The following is a 17,906-nucleotide window of genomic DNA, read 5'->3' as shown; positions in this document are numbered from 1 at the left end:
TATTCTCTAAGGTTTTCGACTCTTAGCTGAAATCTTTTGTAGCTATAGATCTTCGAGGGCGCACTTGTAGGGACAATCAAGATGTGGGTGTCACATTCTGCGCCTCAGAAAACGTCGCTGCCACAGCCGGCACCGTTAGAGAAAGAGTTGGAGAACAATAGTGTAATCTCTGTCGGTGTCCGGTAGCAGCTGAGTCGCAATCACGGCCAGCCACTTGGAGCACAGACTAGGAGAACGAGGGCTTATACAGACTTGACCCCTGGCGCAAGTGCTCAACTTTGGCCTCTTCATTACGGGAGTCGCAGCATCTGCACCACTCGCTCGTAATCTCGAATCACAGACGGTGCAAGGATACGGTCCCGACTACAGGTCAACAACAGAAACGAGTGAGAACTTTTTACACAGTGACCTACAAACTACAAACAGTTGTAAAATTGGCATAGCCTTATTTTTCAACAAAGCCTGTACATGCTCGGAAACTGGATGTAAAAAAAAAAAGTATTGGGACTTTACTTATGGAAGGAATGTAATGTGCTGTTGAAGGCATTACAGAATTAGAAAGAAATCTTTTGAAATGACGTTGAAAATAAGGCTTAGCTTCCAATAAGCTGCCCTTTACTTTTAATGTCTTACCTTTAGGCAAAACACTTCTGATGGACATATTACTACTATTTCACATTTGTTTCGTTTTGTGAATCTTAGTTATGCCTAAATAACACGTATAGTGCGTGTCACCGTTTACATCCACCGAGACGTAACTGAAATCATAGTCACATATTTCCTCATCTAAAATTGAGTTTTTGGTACGTTCTCACGCGTGTGCACCAAGTACTCTATCATTATTGCTCCGTTCTTCGAAAATATCGTCACCCTTCAGAAACTGCCGGCTGGGTGGCCGAGCGGTTCTAGGCGCTACAGTCTGGAACCGCGCGACCGCTACGCTCGCAGGTTCGAATCCTGCCTCAGGCATGGATGTGTGTGATGTCCTTAGGTTAGTTAGGTTTAAGTAGTTCTAAGTTCTAGGGGACTGATGACCTCAGATGTTAAGTCCCAAAGTGCTCAGAGCCGTTTGAACCTTCAGAAACACTTAACATACGAGAAAGTTACACTCGTAACCCTGTTTGTCACTTTTTCAGTAATTAGCTGGTACGTACTCTTCCTTGTTCCGAGATACTGCCCTAAAGAAAACATCTTGATAGTGAACTCATGCTTTATTCATCAGCAAGCACACAATCGTCCGATGAGTATTAAAAAAATCTATCAGCTACCACAAAATTTTAGGCATTGGCTCTGAGCACTATGGGACTTAACATCTGAGGTCATCAGTCCCCTAGAACTTAGAACTACTTAAAGCTGACCAACCTAAGGACACCACACACATCCATGCCTGAGGCAGGATTCGAACCTGCGACCGTAACGGTTGCGCGGTTACTGACTGTAGCGCCAAGAACCGCTGGGCCACCCCCGGCCGGCTTTTAGGCATTCCTGCGCCTGTTGTTGATAATTAAACAAGAAAATACGCCGCTTTGTCTACATGTGTTTACACTTAAACGCCGCTTCTGCATCCATTTTACCAATGGCAGACGATGCGCATTCCACATTTCTTTCAGTTACTTAATGGTTCCAATGGCTCTAAGCACTATGGGACTCAACATCGGAGGTCATCAGTCCCCTAGACTCAGAACTACGTAAACCTAACTAACCTAAGGACATCACACAAATCCATGTCCGAGGCAGGATTGGAACTTGCGACCGAAGCAGCCACGTGGTTCCGGACTGAAGCGCCTAGATCCGCTCGGCCACCGCGGCCGGCTTTCAGTTACTTAATCTATGGAGAAAAACAATCTGGGCAAACACACAGTGCTCGTCATAAATGCAGTTAAAGCTGTTCTTCAGATGCTCAATACCTTAATGAACATTTGACACAAGGCGATCTGTAGTTTGTTATCGATACGGAGAAGCATAGTACAGTAGTGGGCGCGACGTAGCTTGCGTCGCCAGATATTACGCAAGAACTCTGGTTTGAGTACACTGTTACAGTGCCTGCTGGAATAAGCCTTCGAGCTGCTCGGTCACTAGAAGAGTGGCTTACGGAAGAGCGCTCACCATAAGACTCATACCAATAAAGAAGACTACTAAAATAAGACCATCATAGAGAAACTTACGTTCTAGCCAACTTCAGTTACAGGTGTCAAATCTGGTTAAATTTCAAGTTAGTCTACAGCAGAATGTAGCCCTAAAGAAGCCTCCAGCTATAATAATAAATCTACAATACATTGAATTGTTTTCACTGTGCACTCTTAGAAACTCCTGTTCTCCGTACATCGCTATGCATTAATGTAATATTAGGTCTTCGGTACGGAATACTCAACGCATTCTCGAGAACAGATAGTGTAATGTCAGGCAGTGGCAGTCGACTGTAAAATATCCTTTTCAAATCGTTGAGTCCCTAAACAATTTCTAGAGAGAACCGAATTCCTGTGACAACCACGGCTTTTACTACCCAAACGTGAATTGCCTGTGGTAGTGATAAGGGCGGCTTTTTTGGGGGGAGACGTTAAATTTCTCCAACTGTTCTCTTCGCATGCAGTCCTGGCGTCGGACGACAACATTTGGTCTAAAAATGGGGCAGCCAAGTGCTTCCAGACACGGTGCTCTTCGACAAGATACGGGTCTATGAGCAGATAGCGACTGCAGGGAGGCAAACGATACGCCGCTGCCGCAGCACGAAGGAAACGTGGAATTTCCGCGTCTGCTACGAAGCTCATTAGTGGGTGAGGCACTTCCCTTTCACATTAAGTGCTGCAGAGAGGGCCCGCCTACTGGCTGGTCAGAGCTGGCAACACCGAGCAGCCAGGTCACACTATTGAGTAACTGCCTCGGTTGGAATGGCATCTAGATCGCTTCTCTTCGCCACCCAAAACAGAAAATTGTTTCATGGTCATTTCGTTCTGGGATATTCCTGATTAATTTATGTTTATGGTACGTTTCAATGTTTATATGCGACGATGAATTTTTAATCTTCCATGTACCAGGACTACGGGAAGAAGTATGCTATGTACACCAAGGAAGTGAAAGACTCATTTCTACTGTCATACATTCATAATTGCGCGGGAAGTAGTGCCTACGAGAATGTTGTAACCAATAAAAATTGTACCAAATAGTTCAAGCGTTTGGCAAAATATACATTGCAAACAATTACGACTACCTCTTCACACAGAAAACTGTTGAACACTGCATTCCAAGAAGTGCCGTTTGATTATACAATCTGATGAGTAGCAGCTAGAGTCGACTCGTACTAATACCTAACAGCAAACAACGTGTGAAATAGGGTGACCACAAAGCAAAGTTGTACGTGCAGAAAACAAAATGCTTTGATTTATTGATAGGATATTGAAAAACTACCGTTGATTAAGAGTGAGATCGTTCAAGAAACATTTAGAGGGTCATACTAGAATATTGCTCTAGTGTGTGGAATTAGAATCAGAACGAGCGGCTAGGCGCTTCAGTCTGGAACCGCGCGTCCGCTACGGCCGCAGGTTCGAATCCTGCCTCGGGCATGGATGTGTGTGATGACCTTAGGTTGGTTAGGTTTAAGTAGTTCTAAGTTCTAGCGAACTGATGACCTCAGATGTTAAGTCCCATAGTGCTCAGAGCTATTTGAACCCAATCAGACCGAGCTGACACTATACATTGAGTGCTGCAAAGAGGATGTCACACCAATGACTTCTTCTAACTGGTAAGAAAGGAACAGATACGCCAGAAGATGCGAATGGCAGTCAAAGATGTTGTACACATCGTAAAGCCTTGCTTAGAATATTACAATACTTTTCAGTTGTCGACTTACAAACCTTGATGATATTCTTGATGATGTTGCCTTCAGCCCGAAGACTGGTTTGGTGCAACTCTCCATGCTACTCTCCCATGTGCTAGCCTCATCATCTCCGAATAACTGCTGCTAGCTGTATCATGAAGGTACAGGAAGACAAATAACAGCTCGGAATGAAATAATCATTCATCTCACACTCCAACAGCGAATGGGACGTGAACAAATTTCAATATATGTCACCAAGTGTGCAGTGGTTCCCAGAGAATAAGTAGATTGAATATTAGTCCACTGAATAAGCCGGTCAGTACGTACGACTATTAAGTACAATGAAGACATGTATCCATATAGCGTTCTTTATTTTTTCCTCCTATCCTACAGTTTCGTGCCCTTAGGACTCTCTGTAGTGCCTCGGAAGGTAAGTCTCTGATGTTTAACACATCCTATCACATTATCTCTTGTTCTAGTCAAGCGTTTTTCAAGTAACCCTTTCCTCGCAGATTCTGCGAAGCACCATCTCATTTCTCAACGGATCAGTCAATTTCGATTCTCTTCCTTTCCGGGTCTGTAAATATTGATAACGGCGCGGAACGGAAAGATCACGTGCCTTAAGCTTCTGGATGAAACTCGTTTGCTGAAAAGTAACAGAGGAATAACGTCTTGCAGGAATCCGTGAAAAGGAGTGTCCACGGTGCTTTCTAACGCGACCAACGTCACTAGCCACGTTAGTGTGTAGACATTCGCCGAAGTCTTCACAGGATGTGGCGTCGTGGTTCGTGAAAATTGTGTTGTTGAACTTCGTCCAGCTGTTCAAAAGAAGTAGCGAGCAGCTTCAATAAAAACGTTGATCGGCGAGCGAAGTTGGCGATGAAGCTCAGGTGTCGTGCTGGCTTCAGGCCACTGTGTCACCGTTAGGCGCATTGCTGGAGGCTGTCGCTACCGTTACGGCAGTACGGTTCCACTGCGTGCTTAGCATACACGGCAGCAACTAACTTCACTACAATAGCCGCAATTCACACTAATCAACTGATCTCGGTCGGACTAGGAAAATTTTCACGTTATAAGAGAAGCAATTATAAAAGCATCGTACATTAACAAGTTTTGCAAAAAGTGAACCATTCTGTGGTGTTATCCGTAAATATTATAGAAACGTGTGTATGTATGTATCTTTCGTAGATATTTGCTCCTAAACCGAACTTGGTCCACAGCAACAATCGCTGTGAGAATAAGAACCACCTACCTGTCACAGTTCAGAGACCCAGAAAATATTAGATACAGGCTCCCAGGTAGATGCTATTTTTCTTGACTTCCGGAAGGCGTTCGATACAGTTCCGCACTGTCGCCTGATAAAGTAAGAGCCTACGGAATATCAGACCAGCTGTGTGGCTGGATTGAAGAGTTTTTAGCAAACAGAACACAGCATGTTGTTATCAATGGAGAGACGTCTACAGACAAAGTAACCTCTGGCGTGCCACAGGGGAGTGTTATGGGACCATTGCTTTTCACCATATATATAAATGACCTAGTAGATAGTGCCGGAAGTTTCATGCGGCTTTTCGCGGATGATGCTGTAGTATACAGAGAAGTTGCAGCATTAGAAAATTGCAGCGAAATGCAGGAAGATCTGCAGCGGATAGGCACTTGGTGCAGGGAGTGGCAACTGACCCTTTACATAGACAAATGTAATGTATTGCGAATACATAGAAAGAAGGATCCTTTATTGTATGATTATATGATAGCGGAACAAACACTGGTAGCAGTTACTTCCGTAAAATATCTGGGAGTATGCGTGCGGAACGATTTGAAGTGGAATGATCATATAAAATTAATTGTTGGTAAGGCGGGTACCAGGTTGAGATTCATTGGGAGAGTGCTTAGAAAATGTAGTCCATCAACAAAGAAGGTGGCTTACAAAACACTCGTTCGACCTATACTTGAGTATTGCTCATCAGTGTGGGATCCGTACCAGATCGGGTTGACGGAGGAGATAGAGAAGATCCAAAGAAGAGCGGCACGTTTCGTCACAGGGTTATTTGGTAACCGTGATAGCGTTACGGAGATGTTCAACAAACTCAAGTGGCAGACTCTGCAAGAGAGGAGCTCTGCATCGCGGTGTAGCTTGCTCGCCAGGTTTCGAGAGGGTGCGTTTCTGGATGAGGTATCGAATATATTGCTTCCCCCTACTTATACCTCCCGAGGAGATCACGAATGTAAAATTAGAGAGATTAGAGCGCGCACGGAGGCTTTCAGACAGTCGTTTTTTTTTTTTTTTTTCCTTCTTCTTGACACCCGTCTCACTATGATACTGAACGGGCGCTGAAGACCTTGTTGTCGTGCGCCCACAAAACCCCTCTACTATTACTACTACTACTTCCCGCGAATCATACGCGACTGGAACAGGAAAGGGAGGTAATGACAGTGGCACGTAAAGTGCCCTCCGCCACACACCGTTGGGTGGCTTGCGGAGTATCAATGTAGATGTAGATATGACGTCATAAACAATGAGATGCGTTGAAAACTGCCGCATCATCATGCATGACGTTTAAATGTATAACCGCTGTGCTGCTAACTGTATTCGCAATAAATTTCGCCGGCAGTTTACTCATATGCCGCTAAATCCACCTACATATCATGGTACTACACACAGTTCAGGATATGACGTCATAAAGATTCATATATGTGAAAAGAATGCCACATAATGGCTGAAGTTGTATTACATCTATTCTTTACTACTAAGACACTCCTACAGACTAGTCAACGAAATCCCTGACATGTGGCGGAGCTTTTGACAGCTTTCAACTGCGAAGCGCAAATGGCTGTAGGCGAAAAGAGCAGCCGTCTATAGAGCTATGAAGAGGCTTTGGCACAGAGACATCTACAAAATCGTGTTGCAAACACGCCAACCTGCTGCGCCCAGCATACGGGAACTGTCCGGGATGATGTTTTGTAAATTGCATACTGTACTTATACATTTATACTTTACCTGTATTTCTTTTTACGGTGGTTTCATAATTTGAAATGTATTTTCACGAATATATGGAAATGAAATACTTCACTAAAAAAAGTTCATTTTTTGTTACCTTTTCGGATAGAAAATTGGCAAAATGAATACCCGGGAAATGCTGTCAGCTCTTAAATAAAACACTGATAGAATTACGCATACTGTGACTGAGCTGCAGATCTACTACGCGATAATGCATGCGGAACAACGAAGGCTATCACAGAAGATCTGCGTAACACAAAACATATGCCCAAGACCTGTGGAGGACAGATGGTTTTGTGCAGGAACTGGCAGTTGACACTAAGCGTAAATAAATGTAAAGTATTGCATGTAAATAGGAGAAGAAATCCACTACTGTTCGATTACACTATCCGTGGAAACAGTAACTACAGACAGTCCGCAGAAGGGCACCTGTTCAAGAGATTCCTAGATATTTCTGATATCTCCGAAACCCCCACCAGGATGGGTTAGTTGGAGAGAGAAAGGCGGAACGAATACCACAGTTTAAACATTCAGTTTAGGAAGCTTGGGATATACAGATGTAGACTCTACCAGGTTATTTATTCAAGACGGATGAAGCTCAGATAATGAATTCTCACATAACACGTAAACGGTCCTAAACTGACCAAAAACAGTCACTTTAATTAAGAAGGTTCTTGAAGCTGTCATTGACCGCCTACACAAAACATTATTATCCTTAACCCTTGGGATGCATTCGCAGAAGCGAGCCATTAAATATTGGCTCATACGTCATAGCGGAGAATTTTATCTCCAAAGTCATTTCCAACCAAGCTAACAAACATGGAGAGCGTGTACTGAATCATGTGAACTCGTATTAAAAGCTCAGCACTATATCCTGTGACGTCCAGTTTTCGGCTAAACGCTAAGAAACGGGCAAATAATACGATGAATTTCTGTAACCATCGAAGTCCTACCCTAATACTGAAAAACGAAAGCATATTTGGCACTGGCATGTAGAATGTGCGCGACACTGTTCGCTTCATTGACAGCTTCTTCCTAGAAAACTCCACTGCAAACAAAACAATGAAAATAAATAAAAATTGGAGAAATCAGTAACTGAACACAGAAATGCTCTGAGAATTTACTAAATAATTTAAAATTTACTTTTCTACGTTGTTGGGACTTTGGTAGTGTTGGATCCTATCCTGAAAACTGCCGTCACCTGGGGAAACTTCTGCGGAATTTTCAAATGCGGACGGACACACCTGTTTTCAAGGAGCCAATGATACCTTAAACAGATTTCCTCCAGACCGAAGGCGGTTTTCAGGTATTTCTAAACACCTCACTACCGAGAGAAATTTTCTAACACCGAGACAACTTCACCTTCAGCGTATTATACTAATCGTTTCTTGAAGTCCGACATACATTTTACATCATTTTCACGGACAATAAAGGGTCAATTACAGCTACGTAAAGAGAAATTCGGTTCAGTGTAAATACCCATCAGTTTGGTTTCCTAGACAACGATAGCAAACCACTAATCTTTTTCGTTGAGTCTGTCAGCATAAACACGCAAAACTAGAAACTTCGACATGGGATTTTTTTTCCAGATGTGCTGCAATGAACTACATGAAAGGAGACATCTGCAGTGAGGATGGAGGTCTGCAGTGAGGATGGAGGCCATCAAATCAGTGGTGGTTTAGATGCGCTTTAATAACACAAACCCGCGGTGGCCGTGCGGTTCTAGGCACTTCAGTCCGGAACCGCGTGACTGCTACGGTCGCAGGTTAGAATCCTGCCTCGGGCATGGATGTGTGTGATGTCCTTAGGTTCGTTAGGCTTAAGTAGTTCTAAGTTCTAGGGGACTGATAACCTGAGATGTTGAGTCCCATAGTGCTCAGAGCCATTTGAACCATTTGAATAACACAAACCACGGAAGAAACATTGGTATATCAATCGAGTAACAACTTTCTTTGTACATTCCATGAAAACTTCGTCACCGAAATTCGCCAAGAAAGCCTACACTTTCATCTATACAAATTATTTTCAGAAATGAATGGGGCTAATGTCTACAATTGTTTCTGAAAATAGTTTTATAACATCACCTTCCGCTCAGTAGGACAAGTAGGTAATGACTCTTAAATCCACCATAATTACAACATTACTTACAAACCTTCACACACTATTTACGCCACTCAATACGTCCAGCCTTTATGTGCACAGATGATGTAATAAGTATCAATCAATTCCGACTTTTAGCACTCTTTGAAGAATTATGTATCTCTCTTCTTGCGTATTAGATGCGTAGCAACTAAAATATCGAAGCAACCGCGTAATTAGCAGTTATTAAAAAATTAGTTTCTGTGTCAAAGAATATCTTTATACTTAATTACAAGTTACTGGATAATGAATATTTCACTAAGGCAAAAGATCATAAAAAAGCCATTTTTACACAAATTTTATTTTGTATGGAAATAATAAAAATGAAATCGATATAAAAAGACGGGCAGCGCAAGAAACCAATTTCTTTCAAGAGGTTTGTCGTGCTTGTTGACCCTGTTGCAAATAAAATATTGGGAACGACAAGAATATTGAAATACATGTGTGTGCTGCGTTAAGATGGTTGGCTTCTATGAGTCTCCGTTTCTCTCCTTACTTCACCACGACTATTTCAACATCCCACAATCTTGTAACTGTGGAAAACTGTAAGGCGCATGTTTTGGAATTAATGTCGGAGTCCGTTTAAGATGAAAACAGCCAACTTCTTTACATAAAGTAGTTATTAAAGCAACATCATTTCAGCAATTAATATGATGGCGTCTATTTTCTAGTTTGCAGTAACATCACGCAAATTGAGCAACCCGTGTCTTGACTCTTAAGACGTGATAATGAATCTGCAAAGACATCGTTGAAGAAACAATTTGGTCCCTCATCAGGAGTCACATCATAAAATTACTAGGGTGTAAACCAAGTTCTGTGTCCTGCTTTTTTCCCGCAGTATCAGTTAAAGGCCACAGAACACTGGTTCTCCACCAGCTGTTACCGTCACGGTTCCTTTAAATCCCTGAAAGTGATTGTAGACGTAGTTCTTTACGTTGTTCTGACATGTAATCTAATAATATCTGATCCGCTATGAACATGTTGAGGTAAGACCAACCATAATAACCCTACGTAGATTTATGGCGCACCCCTCACTCCTTTGCCGCAAAACTCCCATTTTGTAGCAAGAATACAGGGGGTTGGGGGGGGGGGGGGGCACAATATGCATAAACCGCAGCCGGCTATGAGCTATCTACGCAAATTACTAAACAGTGAAGGCAGAGCAACAGCAAAAGGATCCCTGGGGACATTCAGTATCACTCTACTGCGCATCGTTGCTTACGCCTACGGCCGGGCACAGCACAAGCTGTTGTCAGTACAACACTGCGTGTTTACACGCGACAGGTCCCTCGCTTCTGACACCAGTGTTCAGCGATATCAACGTCACGCAATGTCAGCTGAGCACTGACACTTCTGGAACTTACATTCACTGAGGCTGCACGTCAAAACACGCCATCGGACAGCACTGCCACTAAACACTCTTGACAGTGCTCTACCTGCTTCATCGGCTCGTACCATTCATTTGTTCCGTGAAGCATTCAGAACCGGTGGCGCAGTGCCAAATTCCGACTTAGAAATAGGGGCATTAGTAACTGCTAAGTAAACGAAAATCCCCAAACTGATGACTTGTAAAAGCAATATTGTATCACCTGCTCAAGACGCGTAGCTGGAACAGAATTATACAACAGCAGAACTAAAAGCGATTTGTTTACGAAGTTTCTGTACACTTTCGCGTCAAGATTAGCAAGTAAAAACACTAGAGAAAAATGTTCGGAATTGATCTCTCATGTTCTTCGCAGCGTAAAAATAAACCGTGTGAGAACTAGAGCTTCGCACTTAAAAGCATCTACGATGGTCTCTTCGGTGTTACGCAGATCGTGCAATGTAAATTTTAATCCGAATGGAATTATATTAAAATGTGCGCTGTCTACACGTCCTTCGGCGAAGACTGGCGTGACACCACTTCATTCTCGGATAACATTATCTATTATTGATTACTTATTCCATTCGTACGGGTTCTCGTTGTTTGGAATATTCTTACTTGTTTGTGACTTCTCTGTAAACTTGCATACCGTATCAGAGACGTTTTGGAATAGAACTTGTCAGTGGACAGGTTTGGAATATCATAACTGATCTCAACCCTGATCGCAAATCGGACAGAGTACGATATGATAAAACACACAAAAAGCACGCCAACAAAAGAAAAGTGCCGTTCTACGATAAAGGCAGCGGAAGTGACACAATCCTTATGCATATCTGTCCTTCAGTATCACCGCCTAGGCGTTTCTTAGAAAAATGTTCGTGGCGGCACTGTAAACACGTGGAAGGCGTAAAAACACTAGAATTTACATATGCTTATGCGGAGAACAGAGATACTCGAGATTTTACACCATTTCTCTTACAGCAGGGGAAAGTAGCAGGGAAAAACGGGGAGCAAACAACTGTTCTAAGTTGCGCGCGTAGATTGCATCTCTCTACATTGGCTGTTGACGTATTCAAATAGCCTACCATCCTGTGTATGCGCAGGCAAGAAAGCAACAGTTTCCACTCTACACTGAACCTGTCGCTCGGTTCTGGCACTTTGTGGTCTGCGCTGGAGAGAACAGAAAGACTTTGGCAGCGGGAGGGGAGGGGGGAAGCAGACAGGCACTCCTCTCAAGATGGCTGCCGCCCAGGCAGTAGCGCTAAGGAATGCGGCGGGGTGCGCGCGCCCGTCCCGTCCTTGTGTCCGCCTATCTCGCCCACAACCCCTGCCTTCTCCGAATCGCCCAAGACAAAGGAAAAAGAATATCACAGTCAGTACGCAGTAAGTGACACGGACTATCCGCAGGCCCTATTAATGACGGACACGATTAGCGACAACGCAATTTTTAAAAGCTATTTGCGTGTGGTGGTGATTACTAGAATGGAACGGTAAGGAAAAGAAAGCTACCTCTATGCAATGTTACGTATGAAACGACGTGAAAAAAGTTCTGGCCTTAAGTTGCGGTTAACTACATACTGGAGCAGCACGAACGACAATTTTCGTCCTCAAAAAGGCTCTCACCATCTGGCGGAACGAGCAGAAGCGCGTATCTCCTAAAAATACGTCAATCTAGGCACTTGTAGTGACCCCGTTGCTGCATTAACAGGAATTACGAGCGCATCTCCGACTGCCGACAGGAACACACTTGTGGGACCACAGTCTTGAGATTTGCGTATTTGGGTTCTCTCCACCGGAGCACAGCACACAGTAGCAGGAAAGCCCTTGAAGCTCGCGGAAGCGTCGTCGCACCGTTGCAGCTGCGCGCCCTCGCTTGTCCTAAGAATAGCACGTGACGTAGCCGAGGTGCGAAAATACTCATCATATGATCCGGCCCTAGTCACCGCCTTGCACATGCACGCACACCACCTTCCACTAACACAGGAATACCACCGAATAGAAAATGAAGACCTTGCACAAGCGGTTGCGTAACAATGCACACGCAGGAAAGAGAGCGAAGTTGACGAAGGAGCACCACGGCACTCGCGCACACTCACACACCCACGCAGAGGAGGCGCCGCTGACATCCGACGCGAATGTTTCCGTCCTAGATTTTCCCCCTGTGGCGGCAGCTTACCTTCGTCCAGGAGCCTCTCGACGTGTATGAAGACATTGGGAAAAGCAGCCAGCTGCTTCTTGTCCTTGAGCAACTGCGCCAGGTAGTCCGCTATACTCTGCGTGCTGGGGTTGGGATCACTCATGGTCGCGACTCAGAGCAGAGCTGGCAGGAATGCACTGCTCACACTCGCAGGTTCCTAGCGGCACTGGTCGCGCGGAAGGCCGCTCGGGCCGAGCCGGCGGCGCATGCGCGGAGCGGCTGCGCCGTGGCCGCCGCGCTGCGCCGGCGCGACCGGATCGGACGGGTCTATGTGGGGGGGAGGACGGCCGCGCCGCGCCGCCAGAGGCCGGCGGCTGCTCGCCTCGGCGCGCCCCGCGCACTCTGCCCCGCCGCGCATGCCTTATAGGGCCACGACGCCGACGCGACGCCCAGCATCCATTTTCTCGCGATTTTCCGATGGCATCCCACTCGCGCGGATCCGATCCTTCTGCGGAGAGCCATTACTTCCTGACACTACTCCACGGCGCGTAACGCGGGACCAGAAAAAGTGGATTTCTCGTGTCCCGTTCGCCTTGTTGCAGCACGGGTATCATCTTGCTCTACAGAAGTCTCCTAACGGCGTGGAAGAGAGCAGTGATAAACACAAGGCGTAGCTCTTAGCTTTCATTAGGTGCTCACGACGGAGCTTTGGACAACAGCGTGTAGCTGATTCCGTTCGCCTTACACGGGGCCCTAGACTGTCAATAACACTGGACAATAGAGTTGTCCAATATACAGGGTGGTCCACTGATCGTGACAGGGCCAAATATCTCACGAAATAAGCGTCAAACGGAAAAACTACAAAGAACGAAACTTGTATACCATAAAGGGGGAAACCAGATGGCGCTAAGGCTGGACCGCTAGATGGCGCTCCCATAGGTCAAACGGATATCATCTGCGTTTTTTTAAATAGGAACTCCCATTTTTATTACATATTCATATAGTACGTAAAGAAATATGAATGTTTCAGTTGGACAGTTTTTTTCGCTTAGTGATAGATGGCGCTGTAATAGTCACAAACGTATAAGTACGTGGTATCACCTAACATTCCGCCAGTGCGGACGGTATTTGCTTCGTGATACATTACCCGTGTTAAAATGGACCGTTTACCAATTGCGGAAAAGGTCGATATCGTGTTGATGTATGGCTATTGTGATCAAAGTACCCAACGGGCGTGTGCTACGTATGCTGCTCGGTTTCCTGGACGACATCATCCAAGTGACCGAACCGTTCGCCAGATATTTACGTTATTTAAGGAAACAGGAAGTGTTCAGCCACATGTGAAACGCCAACCACGACCTGCAACAAATGATGATGCCCAAGTAGGTGTTTTACCTGCTGTCGCGGCTAATCCGCACATCAGTAGCAGACAAATTGCGCAGGAATCGGGAATCTCAAAAACGTCGGTGTTGAGAATGCTACATCAACATCGATTGCACCAGTACCATATTTCTATGCTCCAGGAATTGCATGGCGACGACTTTGAACGTCATGCACAGTTCTGCCACTGGGCACAAGAGAAATTACGGTACGATGGCACATTTTTGGCACGCGTTCTATTTAGCGACGAAGCGTCATTCACCAACAGCGGTAACGTAAACCGGCATAATATGCACTATTGCCCCCATTTTATCGATGGCAATTTAAATGGTGCAATGTATGCTGATTTCCTACGTAATGTTCTACCGATGTTACTACAAGATGTTTCACTCCATGAGAGAATGGCGATGTACTTCCAACATGATGGATATCCGGCACATAGCTCGCCAGCGGCTGAAGCGGTATTGAATAGCATATTCCATGACAGGTGGATTGGTCACCGAAGCACCATACCATGGACCGCACGTTTACCGCATCTGACGTACCCGGATTTCTTTCTGTGGGGAAAGTTGAAGGATATTTGCTATCGTGATCAACCGACAACGCCTCACAACATGCGTCAGAGCATTGTCAATGCATGTGCGAACATTCCGGAAGGCGAACTACTCGCTATTGAGAGGTATGTCGTTACACGTATTGCCAAATGCATTGAAGTTGACGGACATCATTTTGAGCATTTATTGGATTAATGTGGTATTTACAGGTAATCACGCTGTAACAGTATGCGTTCTCAGAAATGATAAGTTCACAAAGGTACATGTATCACACTGGAACAACCGAAATAAAATCTTCAGATATACCTATGTTCTGTATTTTAATTTAAAAAACCTACCTGTTACCAACTGTTCGTCTAAAATTGTGAGCCATATGTTTATGACTATTACAGCGCCATCTATCACAAAGCGAAAACAGAGATCCAACTAAAACATTCATATTTCTTTACGTATTACACGAATATGCTATAAAATGGGGGTTCCTATTTTAAAAAACGCAGTTGATATCCGTTTGACCTATGGCAGCGCCATCTAGCCGGCCAACCATAGCGCCATCTGGTTACCCCCCTTCAAGCTAGACGAGTTTGTAGTTTTTTCGTTTGATGCTTATTTCGTGAGATATTTGGCCCGGTCACGACCAGTGGACCACTCTGTATTGTCTGCTGGCTTCAGACAGCGCAGCAGCGGAATGATACTGCACAGACTTCGTGTCAAATCTCGGTGGCGGAAACATGGCGGATATGGACGCCAGCTGTTATTTTGCCCTTGGGCTGTGTTTGCGCTCGCGGGAAGAAACAGAGAAAGCATAGATGGATCAAGTAGTCATATAAGAAGAGGAGAAGATTGACACATGAAAATATACTAACGGACCTGAGGATAAACGGACCAGATGAATGTCGGAACTTTCTGAGGGTGGACGCCTCGCTCATTTGATGCACAGGGCTACTATAGGAGATTCATTCGTTTTCAAAGTTATATACCTACGTTTTCCGAAGTATTACATGTAAAAAATTTTAAAACTGCCAGACGTCTACAGAGATTTGCCAGCCTTATGGTGTGTGATTGTTGGTAAGGCGGGTGCCAGGTTTAGATTCACTGGGAGAGTCCTCAGGAAATGTAGTCCATCAACAAAGGAGGTGGCTTACAAAGCACTCGTTCGACCTATACTTGAGTATTGCTCATCAGTGTGGGATCCGTACCAGGTCGGGTTGATAGAGAAGATCCAAAGAAGAGCGGCGCGTTTCGTCACAGGGTTATTTGGTAAGCGTGATAGCGTTATGTAGGTGTTTAGCAAACTCAGGTGGCAGACTCTGCAAGAGAGGCGCTCTGCATCGCGGTGTAGCTAGCTGTCCAGGTTTCGAGAGGGTGCGTTTCTGGATGAGGTATCGAATATATTGCTTCTCCCTACTTATACCTCCCGAGGTGATCACCAATGTAAAATTAGAGAGAATCGAACACGCACGGAGGCTTTCCGGCAGTCGTTCTTCCCGCGAACCATACGCGACTGGAACGGGAAAGGGAGGTAATGACAGTGGCACGTTAAGTGCCCTCAGCCGCACACCGTTGGGTGGCTTGCGGAATATAAATGTAGATGTAGAATATTCCAGTAAACGAACCAAGTCTGCAGTGTACCCACTAGTTGGCGTTACGAGTGCAGCGCCTCGACAAAATGGCGACAAAGCATGACCATGAATATTTCGCTTCCAAGCTGATATTCAGCGACGAAGGAACCATCCATTTAGCAGGAACGGTTAATCGCCACAATGTGAGAGTGTGGGGCACCGTAAATCCTCCCGAAATTTATGGCTTATGAACGAGATTCGCCGATGGTTTGCATTGCACACGAAGCTGTATGGGCCGTTTTCCCTCTGTGAGAAGATGGGAAGGGTACCACTTACTTTGATATGTTGCAGATGTGGTCGTTGCCACAACTGGCTGCTGATACCGAGAATTTCACCTACCAACGACACCCCCTCACTGGAACATCGATCTTCCTTGCTACCTAAATGACGAACTTCATCATCGCTGGATTGGGCGTATTGGTGGCGACGTGTGGCTCTGATTTCTTGGTTCCTCATGTCGCCTCACCTAACACGTTCTAACTTTTTGTAACTATTTCCTTTGGCGGGGGGGGGGGGGGGGGGGGGTACGTATCTCCAATTGGCAAGAACACTGAAGAAACAGTTGAAAGCCGGCCGAAGTGGTCGTGCGGTTAAAGGCGCTGCAGTCTGGAACCGCAAGACCGCTACGGTCGCAGGTTCGAATCCTGCCTCGGGCATGGAAGTTTGTGATGTCCTTAGGTTAGTTAGGTTTAACTAGTTCTAAGTTCTAGGGGACTAATGACCTCAGCAGTTGAGCCCCATAGTGCTCAGAGCCATTTGAACCATTTTTTTTTTTGAACAGTTGAAAGAACGCTTGAGTGCTGCTGTGACGACCACGGACAAGATGTTGGTGCATAAGGCATGGAACGAACTCGACCACTGCTTGCACGTGTATCGTGTGACCAGAGATGCACTCATACAACATTTGCAGAGTGCAAAATGCGAACTTGGTGAATTTATGGTTGTATTCATGGATCGATCGGATTTGTACACGCAATACTTTGGAAAATATAGAGCTCTGAAGACCTAAACTCCGTAAGTGCAGCTTAACCACACTCAAGCTATTACAAAAAGCTTAAAACAATACATAAAGGCAAGAAAAATTGCGCACACGTATTAAATGCTGAAATAATGATTATATTTTAATAAGAAGTGATTTACAGCCTCTGCTAAAAAGTTCATGACATCAAAAGAACCGAAGTGTTAGTTCAAATAGCTCGTCAGCTTCACCTTTGCCTTTACTTGTATTTCTCATAATTAGTCTGCAATGCATTTAACTTCCTTAGTAACTGTAACATCGGTTTTCAGATATAACTCCCCATATTTCGGCAACGGCTCTTAATATTACTCCATTTTCTTCTGACTGGTACTATACCCATTTCATGTTACACACCATTATGCTGGCAAAGCTCTATAGACTTCTGGCAGTTCTAAAATAAACGTGCGTTCCACAGTTTTCGAAGGCATTTCTACAATTCGGTTTACACAAGACGACAAATCACTCAAAATAAACAGTTTGTCTTACACATATTCGGGACTGAGCTGACGAAGTTATACAAAACTAGCCAGAGACGGAACACTACAACCAGTTTTAGGAATAAAAATCTAATTTCAGTAGATCCGTTAGTATATTTGTGCAACTTTCATCCTCATCCATAGATGGTCAATAATACTGCACAATACGAAATATTGTACAACATTATTATAGCCTAGAGGCTGCTCTAAGAGTGAGCGCTAAAGCATTCTTAAATTTATCACGTAAGTTTTCCGATTTATTTCGTACTGAAGTTGTTGAAATCAAAATGATATGTAGTTAGCTACACTTTATTCTTGTAAATGACACTGCGTAAACTGAAAAGAAGTCATGTACTTTACCGAATTCCGATTGTCCTTTCTGATTTAGTCTCTCAGAAACCTAGCGTT

General features: G+C 44.6%; 1 protein-coding gene across 10 annotated transcripts in view; it reads right to left on the bottom strand.

The window, feature by feature from the left end:
• The window catches only part of LOC124610978 (protein held out wings), a 423,550-nt gene extending 410,863 nt beyond the window's left edge, over positions 1–12,687 (bottom strand). For all 10 annotated transcript variants that reach the window (XR_006979501.1, XM_047140203.1, XM_047140208.1 and 7 more), the window contains exon 1: positions 12,488–12,687. Coding sequence is in view for 9 of the 10 variants with exons in the window: in XM_047140203.1 (XP_046996159.1) it covers positions 12,488–12,611 (124 nt within the window). In the remaining variant the exon portion in view is untranslated. The remainder of the gene's footprint in view (positions 1–12,487) is intronic.
• Positions 12,688–17,906: the final 5,219 nt, after the last annotated feature.

The sequence above is a fragment of the Schistocerca americana genome, chromosome 1 (assembly GCF_021461395.2).
Source record: "Schistocerca americana isolate TAMUIC-IGC-003095 chromosome 1, iqSchAmer2.1, whole genome shotgun sequence".
NCBI classification, from domain to species: Eukaryota; Metazoa; Arthropoda; class Insecta; order Orthoptera; family Acrididae; genus Schistocerca; species Schistocerca americana.
The sequence above is the reverse complement of the archived record's forward strand: the minus strand, read 5'-3'. Positions and strand labels throughout refer to the sequence as shown.